This window comes from Abramis brama (assembly GCF_963993115.1).
Source record: "Abramis brama genome assembly, chromosome: 19".
Taxonomy (NCBI): domain Eukaryota; kingdom Metazoa; phylum Chordata; class Actinopteri; order Cypriniformes; family Leuciscidae; genus Abramis; species Abramis brama.
In genome coordinates this window covers 10,481,931-10,499,372 of record NC_139981.1, presented here as the reverse complement: position 1 = coordinate 10,499,372, position 17,442 = coordinate 10,481,931, and the positions used below count along the sequence as shown (strand labels likewise).

The 17,442-nt window shown below is 37.0% G+C and overlaps 1 protein-coding gene across 1 annotated transcript in view; it reads left to right on the top strand.

Moving 5' to 3' along the window:
• The window catches only part of srbd1 (S1 RNA binding domain 1), a 57,693-nt gene that overhangs the window by 27,016 nt on the left and 13,235 nt on the right, over positions 1 to 17,442 (top strand). Inside the window, exons 15-16 of the mRNA XM_084092197.1 lie at positions 659 to 750; positions 6,306 to 6,388. Coding sequence (XP_083948323.1) covers positions 659 to 750; positions 6,306 to 6,388 — 175 coding nt within the window. The remainder of the gene's footprint in view (positions 1 to 658; positions 751 to 6,305; positions 6,389 to 17,442) is intronic.

Genomic DNA, 17,442 nt, shown 5'->3' with positions numbered 1-17,442 from the left:
GCGGTGGGACTGACTCTGCAATTAGTGTAATATAAATCACTTTGAGTGGCAAGCTGAACAATACACATGCTACTGAAAATGTGTTGAGAGTCAGTCTAGTTGACACCCAAGTGAGAATCACTAAACCAGTGATTCACAACATGGTGCATCCAAGGGAGTACTTGGAAAGATGCCAATGCTTTGCTACATATTTGGGCTGTCAGATGGTTTAAATAACTTTTAGTAATTAATATCATGTTTGCACTACTCTTAAGGAATAAATATTCCTCAAAATATGCATGTACAGATTGTAAATGTGTATGGATGACACTTGTAACAGAACATTCTAAATGTGCATGGCAGCCTTAAAAATGCAGTTATAACCTTCTGAACTCAGGAAAAAAGTTTGTCAAAAAATATTTAAAAAAATCGAATTTTCCAATGAAAACAGGGCTGAGTTTGTGTGTTGTAGTATTTCTTCCATGCATTGCTGTGTACTCCAAACTTCGGTTCCTGCTGTATAAACTACAAGCTTTCTATGGAAATGTATTTAAATGGACTCTTTGGTCTGACGCCTCCTAGATGTACTGAGGGAGCTTCATAAGTTCACTGGGGTCTTCATGAGGTTACCTCTCTGATTTCCTTGGAAGCCAGCTTCAGTAAGTCTTTGTTGTTTCAGCATAACAGATGAAGCAGGAGCGTCCATCTACAGTGTGAGTCCTGAGGCTGTTAAAGAGATGCCAGACATGGATCCCAACCTAAGGAGTGCAGGTAATTTACATATTCCTTCTTTTCACTCTCAAAACTAGTGATTGACCATTTTATTTTTTTTTATTTTTTTTATGTCTGATATAATGCAGATTTATGGAATGGAATTTAAAGATGTCGAATGAGACATACACAAAATCTGAAATCAAAGAAACACTTGTTTGTACATAGTTTTTGCTCAAAATGATCAACAAACACTAAAAACAGAAAATGTTTATCAGCCGTTGACAAGGTTATTGGCAGATTTTGTAATTGAGGCAAGGATTTAACATTATCTGTATTATTTGCCAAGCCTGCTAGTGCTAATAAATCAATAAATCAATAGAGTATTATTAAAAATATTATTAACACTCACACACATATATATAATTAAATATAACAAAACAATAAATACAGTATTTTTTTAAATTAGTTTAAAAAAAATGATGGTGTAATAAAGATTAAAATACATTTTTTTAAAGCCTATATACTATACATTAAAATAGTTTTGTTTAATCACATTTTACAAAATTCAATGCAGAGCAACACAATATACACAATTCAAACTAAATAAAGAGTCCTAACATTTTGACAATATCTCTCGTTTAGTGTTTTAAGTTATTTACATTTAATGGTAAAGATGCTTTTATATAAATGCAAGGCTTTGGTTTTAGGGTTTTGCAAACATACAAACTTGTGTACGTGAAAGTCAAAGCTTCACTGGCAGGATATATCTTGTTTTTCGTACTAACGTACTAACACTGAATGAAAGCTGTCCCTCTGAATGATTCTCCAGTTCCAAGTCTCCAGTCAAAGGCAACCGCCTTACCTGTCAGTCCAGCTCAGCTCCCACTCAACCAGACCTTTACGTGCCATTTCAGTCAACCTTGTCTCCTTAGTCTGAAACAGGCTCCCTGTCTCCTTTAGGCCACATTCATTTCTCCAGTACTCGATACATGGACTTCAGAAGAAGAAACAATAGTTTTTCACAGTCTATCAAACCATCTAGAACCATCTGTTTCTGTGAAACAGAACTTTCTGTAAAAAGGTTTGCCTGTGTTTAGACCACACAAGCACCCTCTACTCTAACAAAAATAAAAAAGCAAGGCGAAAAGTTTGGAAATCACTCAAATGTTCTCAAAAACAGGATCTGAGAATTATACCAGACTTCCTCTATAAAAGCAGTAAATCAGTATGGGATTAATCATAAATTTTCCTCTGGTCAAATGCAAGCGCAAACTAGGGAGCTATATTTATCACTTTTATGAGAGGCGTAAGAAATTGGACCGTCCTATGTGGGATGTGTGTTAATGTGTCCAGTGTTTTGTGTTTTATGCATTAAACACAATTCTACATTACTAGCATACATAATGTGTGTGTGTATATATATATATATATATATATATACACACAATATTACTTTAGAAATATTAAAAATAATTAAAAAATATTAAATAACAAAATAATTCTTAAGATTTCTGCTTACTTTCTAAATTTCATGGTTCTTCAAAAATATTTAGCAGCACAACTGTTTTCAAGATTGATAAGAACAAGGAAGGTTTATTTCCCTCGCCCTGTATCTTACTCTCTCATTGGCTGTAGGTCGTGGCCAATGTCATTTCCAGTCAAAACACATTTCACACTGCAGGACTCGGGGTCGCAGACAGGTCCAGATATTTGCCATGCTACATTTTTCACAGGCATGAAATATTTCAGTGACGCATCGGTGCTTCTAAGTTTGCGTCTTTGATAGCACACACTACTCGATTGTCACTCACGTGATTTGCTTCCACTTTCAAGCATTCATCTGTGATTTCCATGAAACTCTCTGCGAGTGAAAATCTGGGCTAAAATCATGCAGTGTGTGTACTAGTAGGCATTACTGAGCACCAAATCAGCATATTAGAATGATTGCTAAAGGATCATGCAATCATGTAACTTCCTTCTTTCTTCAGCCCTGTCGCTGTATGCCGCTATAGTCTCTGTACGTGAAGGTGTGTGGGCTTTCCCACTCCCATATCTTTAGAAAATGCAAAAGAAATTAAAAATAGCATTCTGCTGTTGTAGAGTGTTGTGATATAAACTACAGCAGTGCTCAGTGCATTAAATTATTAAGTTAATAATCAATATAATGCAGGGGAAAAACTGTCATATAAACTGCAGCAGTGCTAAGCTGTTCACTGCATCATATAGTTAACAACATAAACAATCAATGTATGAATCCAACTCACTAAGACTGCCGACAGTTTCTTTTACATGCATCATTTTATTATGTCCATGTATGTGGTTACAGTCAAATAATATAAAACAGTGAAATCGCTCCAGAACTCTGTCCTGTCTTACCTGCACTCGAGACAGTAACGTGAGCTCCACTGACAGTCTTCAATGCTTGTGAAATTCTCTGCTAATTTGTATAAAGTTACAATTTCTGAGCTTTTGTCGTGTGACTTGCGTCACTTGACATGCCTACATTCTATCGCCAATGGTCACTGTCGCTCGTGTCGCCAGAAATGAATGGGATCATGACGCTTTGTCACTGTGTGTCATGTGAACGGGGCTTTAATATACACTCACCTAAAGGATTATTAGGAACACCTGTTCAATTTCTCATTAATGCAATTATCTAATCAACCAATCACATGGCAGTTGCTTCAATGCATTTAGGGGTGTGGTCCTGTTCAAGACAATCTCCTGAACTCCAAACTGAATGTCAGAATGGGAAAGAAAGGTGATTTAAGCAATTTTGAGCGTGGCATGGTTGTTGGTGCCAGACGGGCCGGTCTGAGTATTTCACAATCTGCTCAGTTACTGGGATTTTCACGCACAACCATTTCTAGGGTTTACAAAGAATGGTGTGAAAAGGGAAAAACATCCAGTATGCGGCAGTCCTGTGGGCGAAAATGCCTTGTTGATGCTAGAGGTCAGAGGAGAATGGGCCGACTGATTCAAGCTGATAGAAGAGCAACTTTGACTGAAATAACCACTCGTTACAACCGAGGTATGCAGCAAAGCATTTGTGAAGCCACAACATGCACAACCTTGAGGCGGATGGGCTACAACAGCAGAAGACCCCACCCGGGTACCACTCATCTCCACTACAAATAGGAAAAAGAGGCTACAATTTGCACGAGCTCACCAAAATTGGACATTTGAAGACTGGAAAAATGTTGCCTGGTCTGATGAGTCTCGATTTCTGTTGAGACATTCAGATGGTAGAGTCAGAAATTGGCGTAAACAGAATAAGAACATGGATCCATCATGCCTTGTTACCACTGTGCAGGCTGGTGGTGGTGGTGTAATGGTGTGGGGGATGTTTTCTTGGCACACTTTAGGCCCCTTAGTGCCAATTGGGCATCGTTTAAATGCCACTGCCTACCTGAGCATTGTTTCTGACCATGTCCATCCCTTTATGACCACCATATACCCATCCTCTGATGGCTACTTCCAGCAGGATAATGCACCATGTCACAAAGCTCGAATCATTTCAAATTGGTTTCTTGAACATGACAATGAGTTCACTGTACTAAAATGGCCCCCACAGTCACCAGATCTCAACCCAATAGAGCATCTTTGGGATGTGGTGGATCGTGCCCTGGATGTGCATCCCACAAATCTCCATCAACTGCAAGATGCTATCCTATCAATATGGGCCAACATTTCTAAAGAACATTGTTGAATCAATGCCACGTAGAATTAAGGCAGTTCTGAAGGCGAAAGGGGGTCAAACACAGTATTAGTATGGTGTTCCTAATAATCCTTTAGGTGAGTGTACTTCTTTCTTTATTGTTGGCATTTATATGTTAATGAATTTGTCATTATATGACTCTTCCTGACCTACTCTCTCATGCCTGAGGTATAGAAATGTTCATATCTTGATTGAGGACAATTGTTTCCAGAGGTGTTTGGCTTTCTATAAAGATCAAGGTGTATGTGCTCGCTGAAGTGGGTGACTGTTGAAGGAGGTTTTGAGGTGGCTTGCTGGAGCGTGATCACCAAGCCTCACTCGCTGCGTCTCCACATTGAACTCTGTGGGAAATTGCTGCCTGTAATAATATTTGGAAAGGGATGGAGTTTCAGCTCAGGCCTTGTACAGCACACACAAAAGCACTTCTCTCCACTCTGACTCTGTAATGTGGAGGTTGTGCTTAGGCAGAAAACCACGCAATGTCTCACATTCTGTCTTGTGTTTTCTGTCTGAGTCGCTCTCTCTTTCTTTCTCGCCCTCTGATTCTCGCACACATGGTTGAGTAAAGATGAAAATCTGACTTTCATTTGCTGACCTTCAGCAAGACTAGATAAAGTTAATGGAACAAGTGCGCCAAACTGCTTATGTTCATTTCATTTTAAAATATTGTGTTTGGCTGGTCACATTTCCTGGGATAAGTTAGATTCAAGTTTTTCTGAAATGGGTTTTTATTTGTCTTTAATTGAATTCTTATTTGACCTGACCTCTCTTAGTTGGCCCATGTCTTTGCCTGTGTATGACAATTTACTAGGAAAAGGGGATTCTTCCCAATCTCTAACCGTTTCTCCTAATCTTCTCCATATCGCTTTAAAATATAGCATTCTGGGCAGAATTCAAATGGGTCTGATATGTTTTGTGGTCTGCGCCAACTCACTCATATGATCCGCTCTGTTCTATTGTGTCTCTGGACCGGAGCAGTGCGTGCTGCGGCGGTTCGCGTGACACTAACATGAAACCAGACTTCATTTGCCCCGATGGAAAGCATATTTACACTGTCTCAATCGTTCCCTATCCCCTATATAGCACACTATGTGCGATATACCATGTAGAAAATAGTAAGCGTATGAACAAGTGAACTGATTTTAGCTGCAGCTTCAGCGTCTATTTATAATGTAGGGGGTGGGATGCTTCAGATTCTACAGAGCATTTGATTGGACAGAAAATCTGATGAGTAGCTGAAGTGCAAAGTGATGTCATCAAAATCATTGCTCCATATTGGCGGAAGTGAGAGACACTAAGTTTTGAATGCTTAGATCTTCAAAATGCGAATTTTGTCATTGTTTTGGCTATGCTTATAGATAACAGTAAGGCTAACATTCATACTAAAAAAAACCTTCAATTTTGATTTAAGATTAAAAAATATATATTTTGATGACTGAATATGATTGACGACAATGACATCAACAATAATAATGGATAAGCGATAAAATGTGTATATTAATTTCTGATAGGTCTTTCTTTGCATCTATTTGCATACTCATTTGTGATTGGCCTTCCTTTTTCGCATCTATTTAACCATATATGGTCTCATTTAAACTGTAAGCACAGTTGTGTGTTGCAAGCCCTGATATTTCAGTAAATGCAAATCTAGTTTATTAATATAATCTGTGAAGATGTGATTAGTGCAGTATGTTCACAGGCCTTTGCATGATTTAAATACTCTAATTGGCATAGATTTATGCAAATGTGAGCTTAATTTATTCTTAATTGAGTCTGTGGGTTTATTAAAGTGTAAATATTGCTGTTCTCTTGAGGCATTCATTATTATATTTGAGCATTAACTGCACATAATGGTGAGATCATTTTCTTCCTGTATTCTTTTCTTTGTCCTCAGTGTCTATTGGGAGGCGTGTTCAGGATCCTTTAGCAGAGCTTATTAAAATTGACCCCAAACACATTGGTATTGGCACCTACCAGGTGAGTCACATCTCCTCTTCAAAAGCATGCTAATAATGGATTGTTAGTTCATTATTTAAGTGTTTTTATTGCAGTAATGTTTAATGTGTCTTTATTAAACGCACTGTCAACAGCTGAGTATCACATAATACTGTGTACATGATGTTGTGCCTGGCTCTGCTCTTGATGCAGTCAAATGTTTGAAGTGATTGTAGGCGCATTCCCAACTTTCTAAGCCAGGCTCTGATTTTTAGTTTTGAGTAATAGCAGTTTTAAACAGAAGTCAGCTGGACTAGTGAGCTAATCCTGTCTCTGACTGTTTGCTTTTGCAGTCTCATATTATGAGTAATCCATTTTTCTCATGAAATTAATTCTACTATGATTCCCAGTAGCATCATTTGTTGACTCAAGGCTGGGCCTGATTTGAGTTTTTTTTTTTTTTTCTTCTTTTCGCTCTTACTTTTCATCTTTCGGTTTTTCATTAGCTGCCCTGCATACTTGATTTCTCTCTCCTGCCCTCTGCTGCTCTTTTTTTATACATCAAGATATTTAACTCTGCAGAACCTCTTGTTGTTGAAATTTTTTTATATGCACTACCAGTTTCCACAAAAATATTAAGCAGCACAACTGATTTCAACATTGATATAATTAATACATGTTTCTTGATCAGCAAATCAGCATATTTGAATGATTTCTGAAGGATCATGTGACTGAGGACTGGAGTAATGATGCTGAATATTCAGCTTTGCCATCACAGGAATAAATAACATTTTAAAATAAATAAAAATAAAACCCTTATTTTGGTAACACTTTGTAATAAGGTCTCATTTGTTAACAGTGGTTAATGAATTAACTAACAGATTAACAATGAGCAATAAATTCTTACAGCATAATGTTAGTGAATACAAATGTTCAAGTTCATGTTAGTTCACAGTGCATTTAATAATGTTAACAGATACAACTTTTGATCTTAAAAATGTATTAGTAAATGTTGAGGTTAACATTAACTAAGATTAATAAATGCTGTAGAAATATTGTTCATTTTAACTGATGTAGCTAACTAATGTTAACAAACAAAACCTTAGTGTAAAGTGTTACCCTTGTTTTAAATTGTAATATTTCATGTGACTGTTTTTACTGTATTTTTGTAGTTTTTTTTTCTTCCCTACTGTGATGTATGAGTGAAACGGCTTTTTGAACAAGAAAAAATGTAGGGTGTGACTTGATTTTGTCCACCAGAAATTGATTTGATGGTTGTGGTTGGCTTTTGCTGTGATCTCATGCGAGTCATCCCGCCCTCACGCCAGTAAACGTCATCAGAGAAGATATGTTGTTGCAAGAGTAAGGGGAAGCTATTTTTATTAAAGATTATGATGGGACAGAAATAAATAAAAATATTGATGTGCACGGATAAATCATTTAATTATAAATACTGAAATATTCCATAAAAAATAAGAATGTCAACTTCGATTTCATGGTGACTTTGGGTGTTTTCACACCTATAGATCATTCGTTTTGTTCCGAAACAGGGACTTAATTTGTTGCAATGTTGCATTTTCTTCTTGGTTCGGTTTGCTTTCACAATCCTCTCCTTCATCCATCAAGATGATTGACAAGTTTGCTTCATGAGCTTATTGCAGCACTTTATTTGTAACAGTCAAGATACACGTAAACACTATACGAATGTTATAATGCAGCTAGAGCAGGAATCTGGAACAAACGCTCTGGTGTGAAAGCACCCTAAATGTAGTTGTTGTTATACCTGGGAGAGGGCAATTTAGATTACTAAAGTACTGTACAAAGTAATTGTAAATTAATTCCACTGCAACCTTGGAGCCATTTCCCACATAAGGAGAGGAAAGGAGAGGAAAGAACGTCTTGCGTCTTTGCAAAAGGATCAATATCACGTATCACATATTTCTCACTGCCAACTTTTTGACCCAAAAAACATGCACATGTGCTGATGCTCAAAGGTTTAAGTTAGCAGAGGATCAGGGTCACCTCACCTTGCCCCTTGCACAGTGTGAGTGTTGTCTAGTGTGCATCACAGCGACCCCCTGCACGTCTGTCAGCACTTAGCGTTTATTTACCCTGCCACATAATCTGAGCAACACAAGATGCCTCTCCACCACACTGACATGCTGAGTGATAAGTGTGTGTGTGTGTGTGTGTGTGTGTGTGTGTGTGTGTGTGTGTGTGTGTGTGTGTGTGTGTGTGTGTGTGTGTGTGTGTGTGTGTGTGTGTGTGTGTGTGTGTGTGTGTGTGTGTGAGAGAAAGAAGTTTACAGTATGTATATCTGTGTTGAGTAGACAAATACACTGGACCATGTATAGTGTACATCTTATTTCTTATCTTTAGTATCTCAAGTAGGACCGTAAGCACTATAATCATTGACGAGAGTTATTAAATACACACAACCCTCAATCATGGATATGAGGTTTTGAGAGCTATTTAATTGTGACAGGAAAAAAGGTATTTTAGATTGTTTCTGTAAGGTTTGCCTTTAGTGGGTGTCTCAGTTTAGAATTCAATTAAAAATATATATTTTTTACTTTAAAGTTCACTTAATTGTCTTTCAGCACTTATTCGATACCAGTACGCTAATAATTAAATTCATGGTATTGCTGATATAAAATTTCTAATATGCTTCAAATGGTGATACAGTGTGAAAAATGTATATTTATGTAGATTTACTAATTAATAGTAATATTTATTAGTCTTTTTATAAAAATATATCTAGTTGACAGAAAAGGCTATTTAAATATAAACATAAATATAAATATCTAATGTTGTACAGTGTATATATAACATAGACCAATACAGAAAAAAACTCTAACAACAAATATGGACCGATATATTGTGCATTCCCACATAAAATGTAAAATGCTAAAAGAGAAGTAATACTGTGAAATGTGTGGGAACTTTTACTGTTAAATTGCTGCATTGCTCACTTAAAGATTTCACCTTCACATTACTTTTGATTGCACATCGCCCTCTATTGTTGCTTGTATTTTCATGACATGCCATTTAGTCAAAGTGGGTGGGACCTCTAGAGTTTAGCTTTATATAGTTAACTGTCAATCACTGAGACATAGGTGGAAGTGTGTTCAGTTTTCCCAACTGCTTAAAGGTCCCAGAGGGCACATTTTACCATTTTACCCAGCTGTGAGAGAAAACACCGTACAAACCCCCAGATATTAAGGAAACTGTCACTCTCCTTGGTGCACTTTCTTCTGTGTTTCTCACCCCAAACATTTAAACCAGCAATAAACCATTTTTGTTATTATATTATGTTAATCAGTGTTTATAAAATGTTTTTCCAGGACGCCTGCAGGAATATGCATATGTTAGGTTGTACTTTAATTTTTAATTATACAATAGGTTACATTTGAATGTTTGTTCACACAAGGACCAGCCTGTTTGTTACATAGATGTATTTTTACACCGTTTATTGCGTGTTCGGAACAGCAATAAGTAATCTATTGGTTAAAAAAAGTTTTTGATGGTTTAGAAGCTTGTGTAAAGAAAAAGCACCAGTGATGTCACTCCAGCCTTCTCTTTTTAATGAGCCTGCTGAGACTGTTCCCTCAGGGTAAAACGGAAGAGAGTGAATGAAGGTGTAAGTATTGACTGACAGGAAGCTGATTGACGATGATTGATAGCTGAGTCCAATTTCGTGTGGGAAAAAGGAAAAGTTATGCACTCTGCTGAACACATTTACTCACTCTGATCATGTCTGATCTAGCTTTAATTTTTCCATCTTTTAACTATATGACTTTTCCCTCTGCTGGGTAAAGTCAACAATTATTTTTATCTTTCTTGTCTTATGGCTGTTCACATTCCATAGCAAAGAAAAGTAAAGTAAAATAAGCGTGTGTGTTTTTTCTCATGACTTTAGTGGGTGAGTCCAGTAGTGCGTGGGTGCAGCTCATGTTCTGTTTGACAGGTGTTTACTGACTCTCCAGACCTGGTCTTCAGGCTTCACCTGAGGTAAAGGAAAGATGGCGCAGAGTGTAGGTGAGAAAAGTGTCAGAATTAGTCGTTAAAGTGTCAGCCCACTGCCAGGAAACTGCATCATCTTATTTGCTGCCAAAATGCTTTTTTGAATTCATGCACAATGTTTTTAGTGGAGCAAAGCAAGCTTTGAATAATTATTATGTACAGAGTTCACAAGGCTGTGGCAACCTGGAAACATCAGGGAATTGTAAATATATATATATTTTTTTTTACTTCCTGGAAAAGTCATGGAATATTCTGAAGTGAATATTTTTTCTACTAATGCTCTACTCTAAAATATTTCATTGACCTGATATTAAGCTTGAATAGATGTTTGTTATTTATATTTTTTGTGGTTTATTTTTTAATCTGTTAAATCACTTCACACATTGATCTGATTCATTAGCAAACCAGTCTGAATCGTAATGAAAACGCCTATTCAGTAATAACAAATGACTGGAAAGATCCTGGAAAAGTCAAGAAAAAAAATCAATGGTGAATATACACTACAGTTCAAAAGTTTGGGATCAGTTTTTTATTATTATTTTAAAGAAATTAATACTTTTTTCGGGATGCATTCAATTGATTAAATGCTTTTGAACTTTCTATTCATCAACGAATCCTGAAATATAATAAGCAGCACAACTGTTTTCAAGATTGATCATAATAAGAAATGTTTCTTGAGCAGCAAATCAGCACATTAAAATGATTTCTGAAGGATCATCTGGAGTAATGATGCTAAAAAATTCAGCTTTGCCATCACAGGAATAAATTATATTTGAATATGTTTTAAAATAGAAACGGTTATTGTAAATTGTAATTATATTTTGTAGTATTACGTTTTTTTGTTCAAATAAAGGCACCCCTGGTAAGCATAAGATACTTTTTTCTAAATCTTACTGACCCCCAAACCTTTAATGGGAATATATATTTTTCTACAAGTGCTTCAATGAATATGTCATATAGTCAAAATAACTCTAAAGATCATGGAAAAGTCCTAAACATACGGTTTTCTATTAGTGCCTTATGAATCTGTCAAACTGGCTCAGACTGAATCAGAAAAATATGTATCTCAAATGACTGGAAAGATGGAAATTCATTGGTCAAAAAGATGGGGAACATATATGTGATCTTGCAGTTAAGACTGCTCTTTTAAAAATATCTACAATTTCTACCTATTATGTAAATATGATTTAACAGCTCTGTCAGTCTTTGTCATCTCTTACACTGCTGTCAGTATGTCTTCAACTGTTTTCAGACGCCTTGTTTGGAGCTTTTGTGTTTTGCTGAAAACGTAGGTCTCTGGTTACGCATGAGGCAGAGCTTTGGGAGGTATGTTAAGGAATCTCCTCAGTCAAACATCTTTGTGTGTTCAGCTCTCTGGGAAGTGTGTTTTCAGAGCCTGCAGCTGGTTAGATCTACATTGGGTCATGAGGGCGGGGAAAGAAGAGAAGAACTGATTGACATCTCAGAGTGGCAGCATTTAAAAAAAAAAAAAAAAAACACCCTGTTAACTGGGCTCAGTGTGGACAGACATACTTTGTTCTGGCGCTGGGGCCTATCCAAACCAAACAGGACCTCGCACCTGAATTTAATCCAGCGGTTTGTGTAAGCCAGTATGTTTTTTGTGCGTACGTGTGTGCATGGCTTGGGTCGGAAACCTCACCGTGGCTCTGCTAGGCTTGGTGAGGCAATGTAAGTGCGTATTTGTGTTACCATTGGCCCGTCCCCTCCTCTATACCTGGTGTGTTGGAGTCCGGGATATGTGTGTTCAAACAGAGGGCAGGTTTAAAAACTATGTGAACTCCCCACCACTTTTCTTCACCTATTCCCCAATGCTTTAATTGAGTTTTGGTTGTTTTGTCTTCAAGGTTACCACAGCGCTAAGCCATGTCAAAGCTCAGCTGTCAGCCACTCTTCCTACTGTGAATGAAGACCAGAGAGTGTGGCTTGTGCGCGTTTGAAGACAGATGGAAAGCTTAATATCAGCTTTAGGCGAGCATGGTCTTTCTCAGCCCCTCTTGGAGATGTTCGTTTGATTCTTAACGTATGCTCTACCAGATGCAGCTCAGTTTTGCACTAATTGAAATGGTTATGTAGTCTTCGACATATCCAGTAGGATTGACAGGAGATTGGAGAGATGATGTGGGTGAAAGCCAAAGCCTTTTTCAACTGCTACTACTGGAAGGATTTGAAGCGTCTAGGCTGATTTTTCACATCTGACCACAACAATCTCAACTTATATTTACTTTCGTGTTCAGCTTTGTTCAATTTGTCCACAGGCTTGATATGTTTTTAAAGCCTTAAATGGATGGTTCACAAAAAAAGAGAAATCCAAACCTGTAGGGCTTTCTTTCTTCAGCAAAACACAAAAGATGATGTTTTGAAGAATGGTGATAACCAAACAGTTTTGGCGAAAAATTTACTTCCATTGTATGGACAAGAAACACTGATAATATCTTATTTTATGTATGCTCTAGCAGATGCAGCTCAATGCATCTCAGTTTTACACTTACTTAATTGAAATGATTACGTAGTCTTCGATATATCCAGTAGATTGACAGGAAATAAGAGTGATGTGAGTGAAAGCTGAAGCCTTTTTCAACAGCAACTACTGGAAGGAGTCTAGGCTGATATTTCTAATGTCCACAACCATTTCAGCTTATATTTAATTTCAGCTTTGTTTGTACACAGTGATTGTTGTGTCTTCAAAGTCTTAAAGTGTTAGTTCACCAAAAAATGATTTCATTATTTGCTGACCTGCATGTCATTCCAAATTTTCTTTCTTTCCTGACATTTTTTCTTCTGCAGAACACAAAGATATTCTGAAGAATGTTGGTAACCAAACCATTTTGATGACTATTGACTTCCATTATATGGACTCAAAAAAGAAAAGAAAAGTAATATCTCAAAATATTGTCTTTTATGTTCTACATAAGAAAGTCATACAGGTTTGGGAAGAAATGAGGGTAAGCAAATGATGACCAAATTTTCTTTTTTGTGTGAACTATCCCTTTAATTCGCTCCCTCCTGACCTTCCAGTGCCAGACGGCCCGACAGTTGATACGGATCATTGGCCGCTCTCTTGTTCCATTATATGCTGTTCATTTGACTTTTTCTCCCAGTATGTGAGAGCTACTATCGCAGTGGTGGCGTCCCACCTCGTAAATTAGTGTACCCGAGCACATAACTTCATGGAACATCCTTTAAAAATAGATCTGGGGGGCTTGATGATTGATGGCTTTCTAATGAGTGCGCATTCCATCAGCAGATCACAAAACCGCCCGGAGGCGACACTTTTTGGGTGTCTTTCTCTCTTAGCCTGCTCAAAGACTGTGAGAATTTTCGCTCCATCCGCGCTCAAGGCGCTTTATACAGCCGACCGGCTGCCAAATACTCAAAAGCTAACCTTAGGGTTTGGGAGCAGCTACATGGGAACCTGTCCACACACTTCTCAGGTTGCATCCGGCTATTATGCGGCAGTAGGTTTTTGTATGATAAAAATAAGGACTTGTTTGTTGTTCTTTGTGAGAAGTATCTTCAGCGTGCACTGATTTATTGATTATCAGCAAACTGTTTGTGATTTTAGCATTATAATCTGTTTGCGTGCGTCAGTGATGTGTTGATAAGTCTGAGTTACTGTTTTGAAATCACCATAAACATCACATGGAAAAATGCATTAAACTGTTTGCAAACTTGTGTGTGTCTGAGCAAATGAGGATCATTAGGAATGATTGGGCTGCTGTTGAATATCTCAGCTTCTGCCTTCAGGCTCTCATGTTTATTGTTTAGATTTCATGTTTCATTTCAACACAGGCCTTCCAATAGCGTACAGCATTTTCACACCTCTCTTGGGTTACAAAGTAAAGGTATGAGAGATTTTGACAGAATTTTACAGCCGATAGTGTTCTCCCACATAAAGGCTGTTTTGTGCAATAAATGTTTTGGCTGTCTGATATTACAGTTGTTTTTCCAGCTTACTAACTAGATTTAGGAGGTGATATTAAAATAAAATCCTTTTTTTTTTTTTACCAGTTGCAATGAACCGCATTAACCACTAGAGGCAAATGAGTGCATGCCTTGTGAGAGCTTTAAGACGGATTTGTCATTTTTCACACTAACACTTGCCCCCAGGGGATGTTTAGTGCTCAAGATCTCAATGCCGCTACTGTTGTTTAAAACCATTGCCATTGATGTTTATTAAAAGTTTAAGAAAATGCACAACCTGGTGCAGAATTATAACTAGGTATTGCAATATAAATATATTGAATGGTGTGATTCTTTTGTTGTGTCTGTGATGAATGATTTTATGTCTTTGCTTGGATAAGATTACTCCATTGAATACAGCCTGACAGTATTTATCACACAGAGATCCTTGTTCCAGTGGCAGTCATCCGGATCTTGTCAGGTCAAAACATGCATTCTTCTCTTTGCTTTAACCCGCACAGCTCACCCACTCCACTACCTAGCAGTCACTCGAGATCTCTTTCAACCTTAACCCACTGAGATATTACCATTGTGCTGGTGTAATCCATGTCTATTTATCTTCACTCAGTTGTATCTAATACGATACTATTCCATCACTCTGTTTGACATTGAAGGACTAAGCATCAAAACCTCATCACCATTGCTCTGCAAGAAAACATGGACCCTTTAAGATGTACCTTTATAAGAGATACCCTGCCTTGCAGGAGTACAATATATTTTTTATTTAATATAAAATGGTATTTATTTTATTATTTTATTCACTTTTTACCTTTATACTTGCCTTTTATTTTTATTTCAACTTTTATTTTTTAATTATGTTACCTGTTTATTATTTTTTTTAGAATCAGCCCACAAAATTCATTCTGCCATCAAAGAAGAGGAAAGTGTTCTTATCTCGTAGTATATCTTATCTCACCTTTTCTCAGAGTGCTTTGGTGCCTGCTCTCAAAGGACATGTGTTTTGTGGACAAACAGGCAGATCTGCTAATGAGTTTACAAGATCAGATTTCTCTCAGCAACAACATTTGTTTTGAGGGTGATTTTTCTTATTTGTGTGTGTGTGTGTGTGTGTTTGTTGAACATCTGCTTCTCAGACCTCTTTGACATTCTCATTGTTTTCTTAGCCACATTTTCCCAGTCTGAATGTACTGTATTGTCTTACATTGGATAACAGTTCTTCAGCTGGCACATTGTGTTGCTTTGTGTTTAATGTGAAACATGATTGCCATGGAAGGATACTAACTGACTTAGAATATTTATTGACTGACTAGTATCCACCATACATGTATGTAGATAAAGGAACCAAAGAAAAGGATATCTTTAATGTCATCCTCTAAAAAATGTTTGTTTAATACCACCTAAATTGGTCTGTTGATGAAGCTAGTTCATTTATAATATGTCTGAGAATGATTAAAGCAAAAGATATTAAGTATCCCGTTCCACACCATCTCAGACCCACCTTTTACTTTTTCCCCATTGGTTGTGCAATTTCAAACACTAACACTCTCTGAAAGTAAACCACTGTGTCCAAATATGAGGGAAATATATCTTCTATGTCTTTGTTTATTATTTCTGCCTGTTCTTGTTAGTGTGTGACTGTGGGTAGTTTGAATGTGCATATTGAGTTAGTTTTAAGAGGCTTGTGGGATTCTTGGATTGTTTTATATACTGAATTTGTATTCACACAAACACTATAACACAATAGCGCACGCAAAACAACTTGAAAATATTAGATCTTACTTGCACTGTAAATTTACACACGGAAAAGTACACAGAAATGGCAATACATGTCGTACACTCCCAAACAACCACAAACTATCATTGCTGCTCTTTTTAAATGTTGGGTTTTTCCCTAATTAAAAAGAAAATGAGAGAATACAGTATTCTGAGCTCTTCATGTTTCTCATCACTCTTTTAAAATGGGCAGGTGATTCAAGTCACATGCTCAACAATTCATCAAAAGAGCTTTGAATCAATTTAGATTGTAGAAGGAATTGAAGTCAGTGAGCTTTTTCAGTAGTTTAACTACATTTGTGTTTTCTGTGCTTTTGAACTCAAAAGAAAAGGTTTAAAGAGGCATACATGTACAGTATGAAGTTTACATTTTGGTGCTTTTTTTTTTTTTTACCTATATGATGCTGTTTCATATTGAATGACTAGGCAGATTAGCCCTATTAAATCCAGCAAATGAAAAATCTATGTTTTAATTCCATGATATTGATCTTATTGTGATTCATCCATGCACGTTTCACTTTTTAAACATAAAAAAAAAAAAGTTTATTCAGACTTAGTCTGCTTAAGCTCGCATTCAGTCAGTTTGCCTCCATCCAGTCAACAAACCATTCAAAAAAACGTTTTTTTTCTTTTTCGATAATTAGTTTCACTCTAATGTTCATCACAATATGGAAGAAAAGTGTTGCTACTTCGGTTTCATCACAAATTTCAATTTGAGTGAAATTGTCCAGTTTCCCCCCAAGCCACCATGGTCGACTTTAACTAGTACATGCAGATCTTGTTCTAAGTGGGGAAGGTGTTCATCGTAATGAGTTCTCCCAAATGAAGTATTACACATTTGTCTTACAAGGTCTAAAGCACTGGTATAACTTCTTCCATATGGATTTAGGTCCCAAAGCAAGACAGACAAAGGCTTGTCAGAATTCCCTGCTTGCTCCTAATTTTGGTCAGTTTTGGATTTGGCCTTGTGGTTTTCTTTGCTTTGAATTCCATCTCCATTTTAGAAAACCGCCTCCAAAGTGTGAAAAGTTCGGCTGGATTAACTTTATCAATTCCTTGCACTTAATGGAAAACCCCTGTGAGAGGACTTTGAAGTGTCACAGATGCTTTCCAATGAAAACAGCCTCAGACCTTCTCTCCGTGTCTCTTGAGGCAAAGCGATCCACTGGCTGCCTTTTTATTCAGCCGTCTCTTTTTTCCCCCTCATACCAGCATGAACACCGCAAAGTATTTAGGGTTACCGTTTGATTGCCAGTGACACAACATTGGCCTTGTGAAATGGCTTGTTTTTGGAAAGTGACTGAGACAGCATGATTTGTTGCTGAGATATCTAATAGATGTAGACTTTCTTGACATTT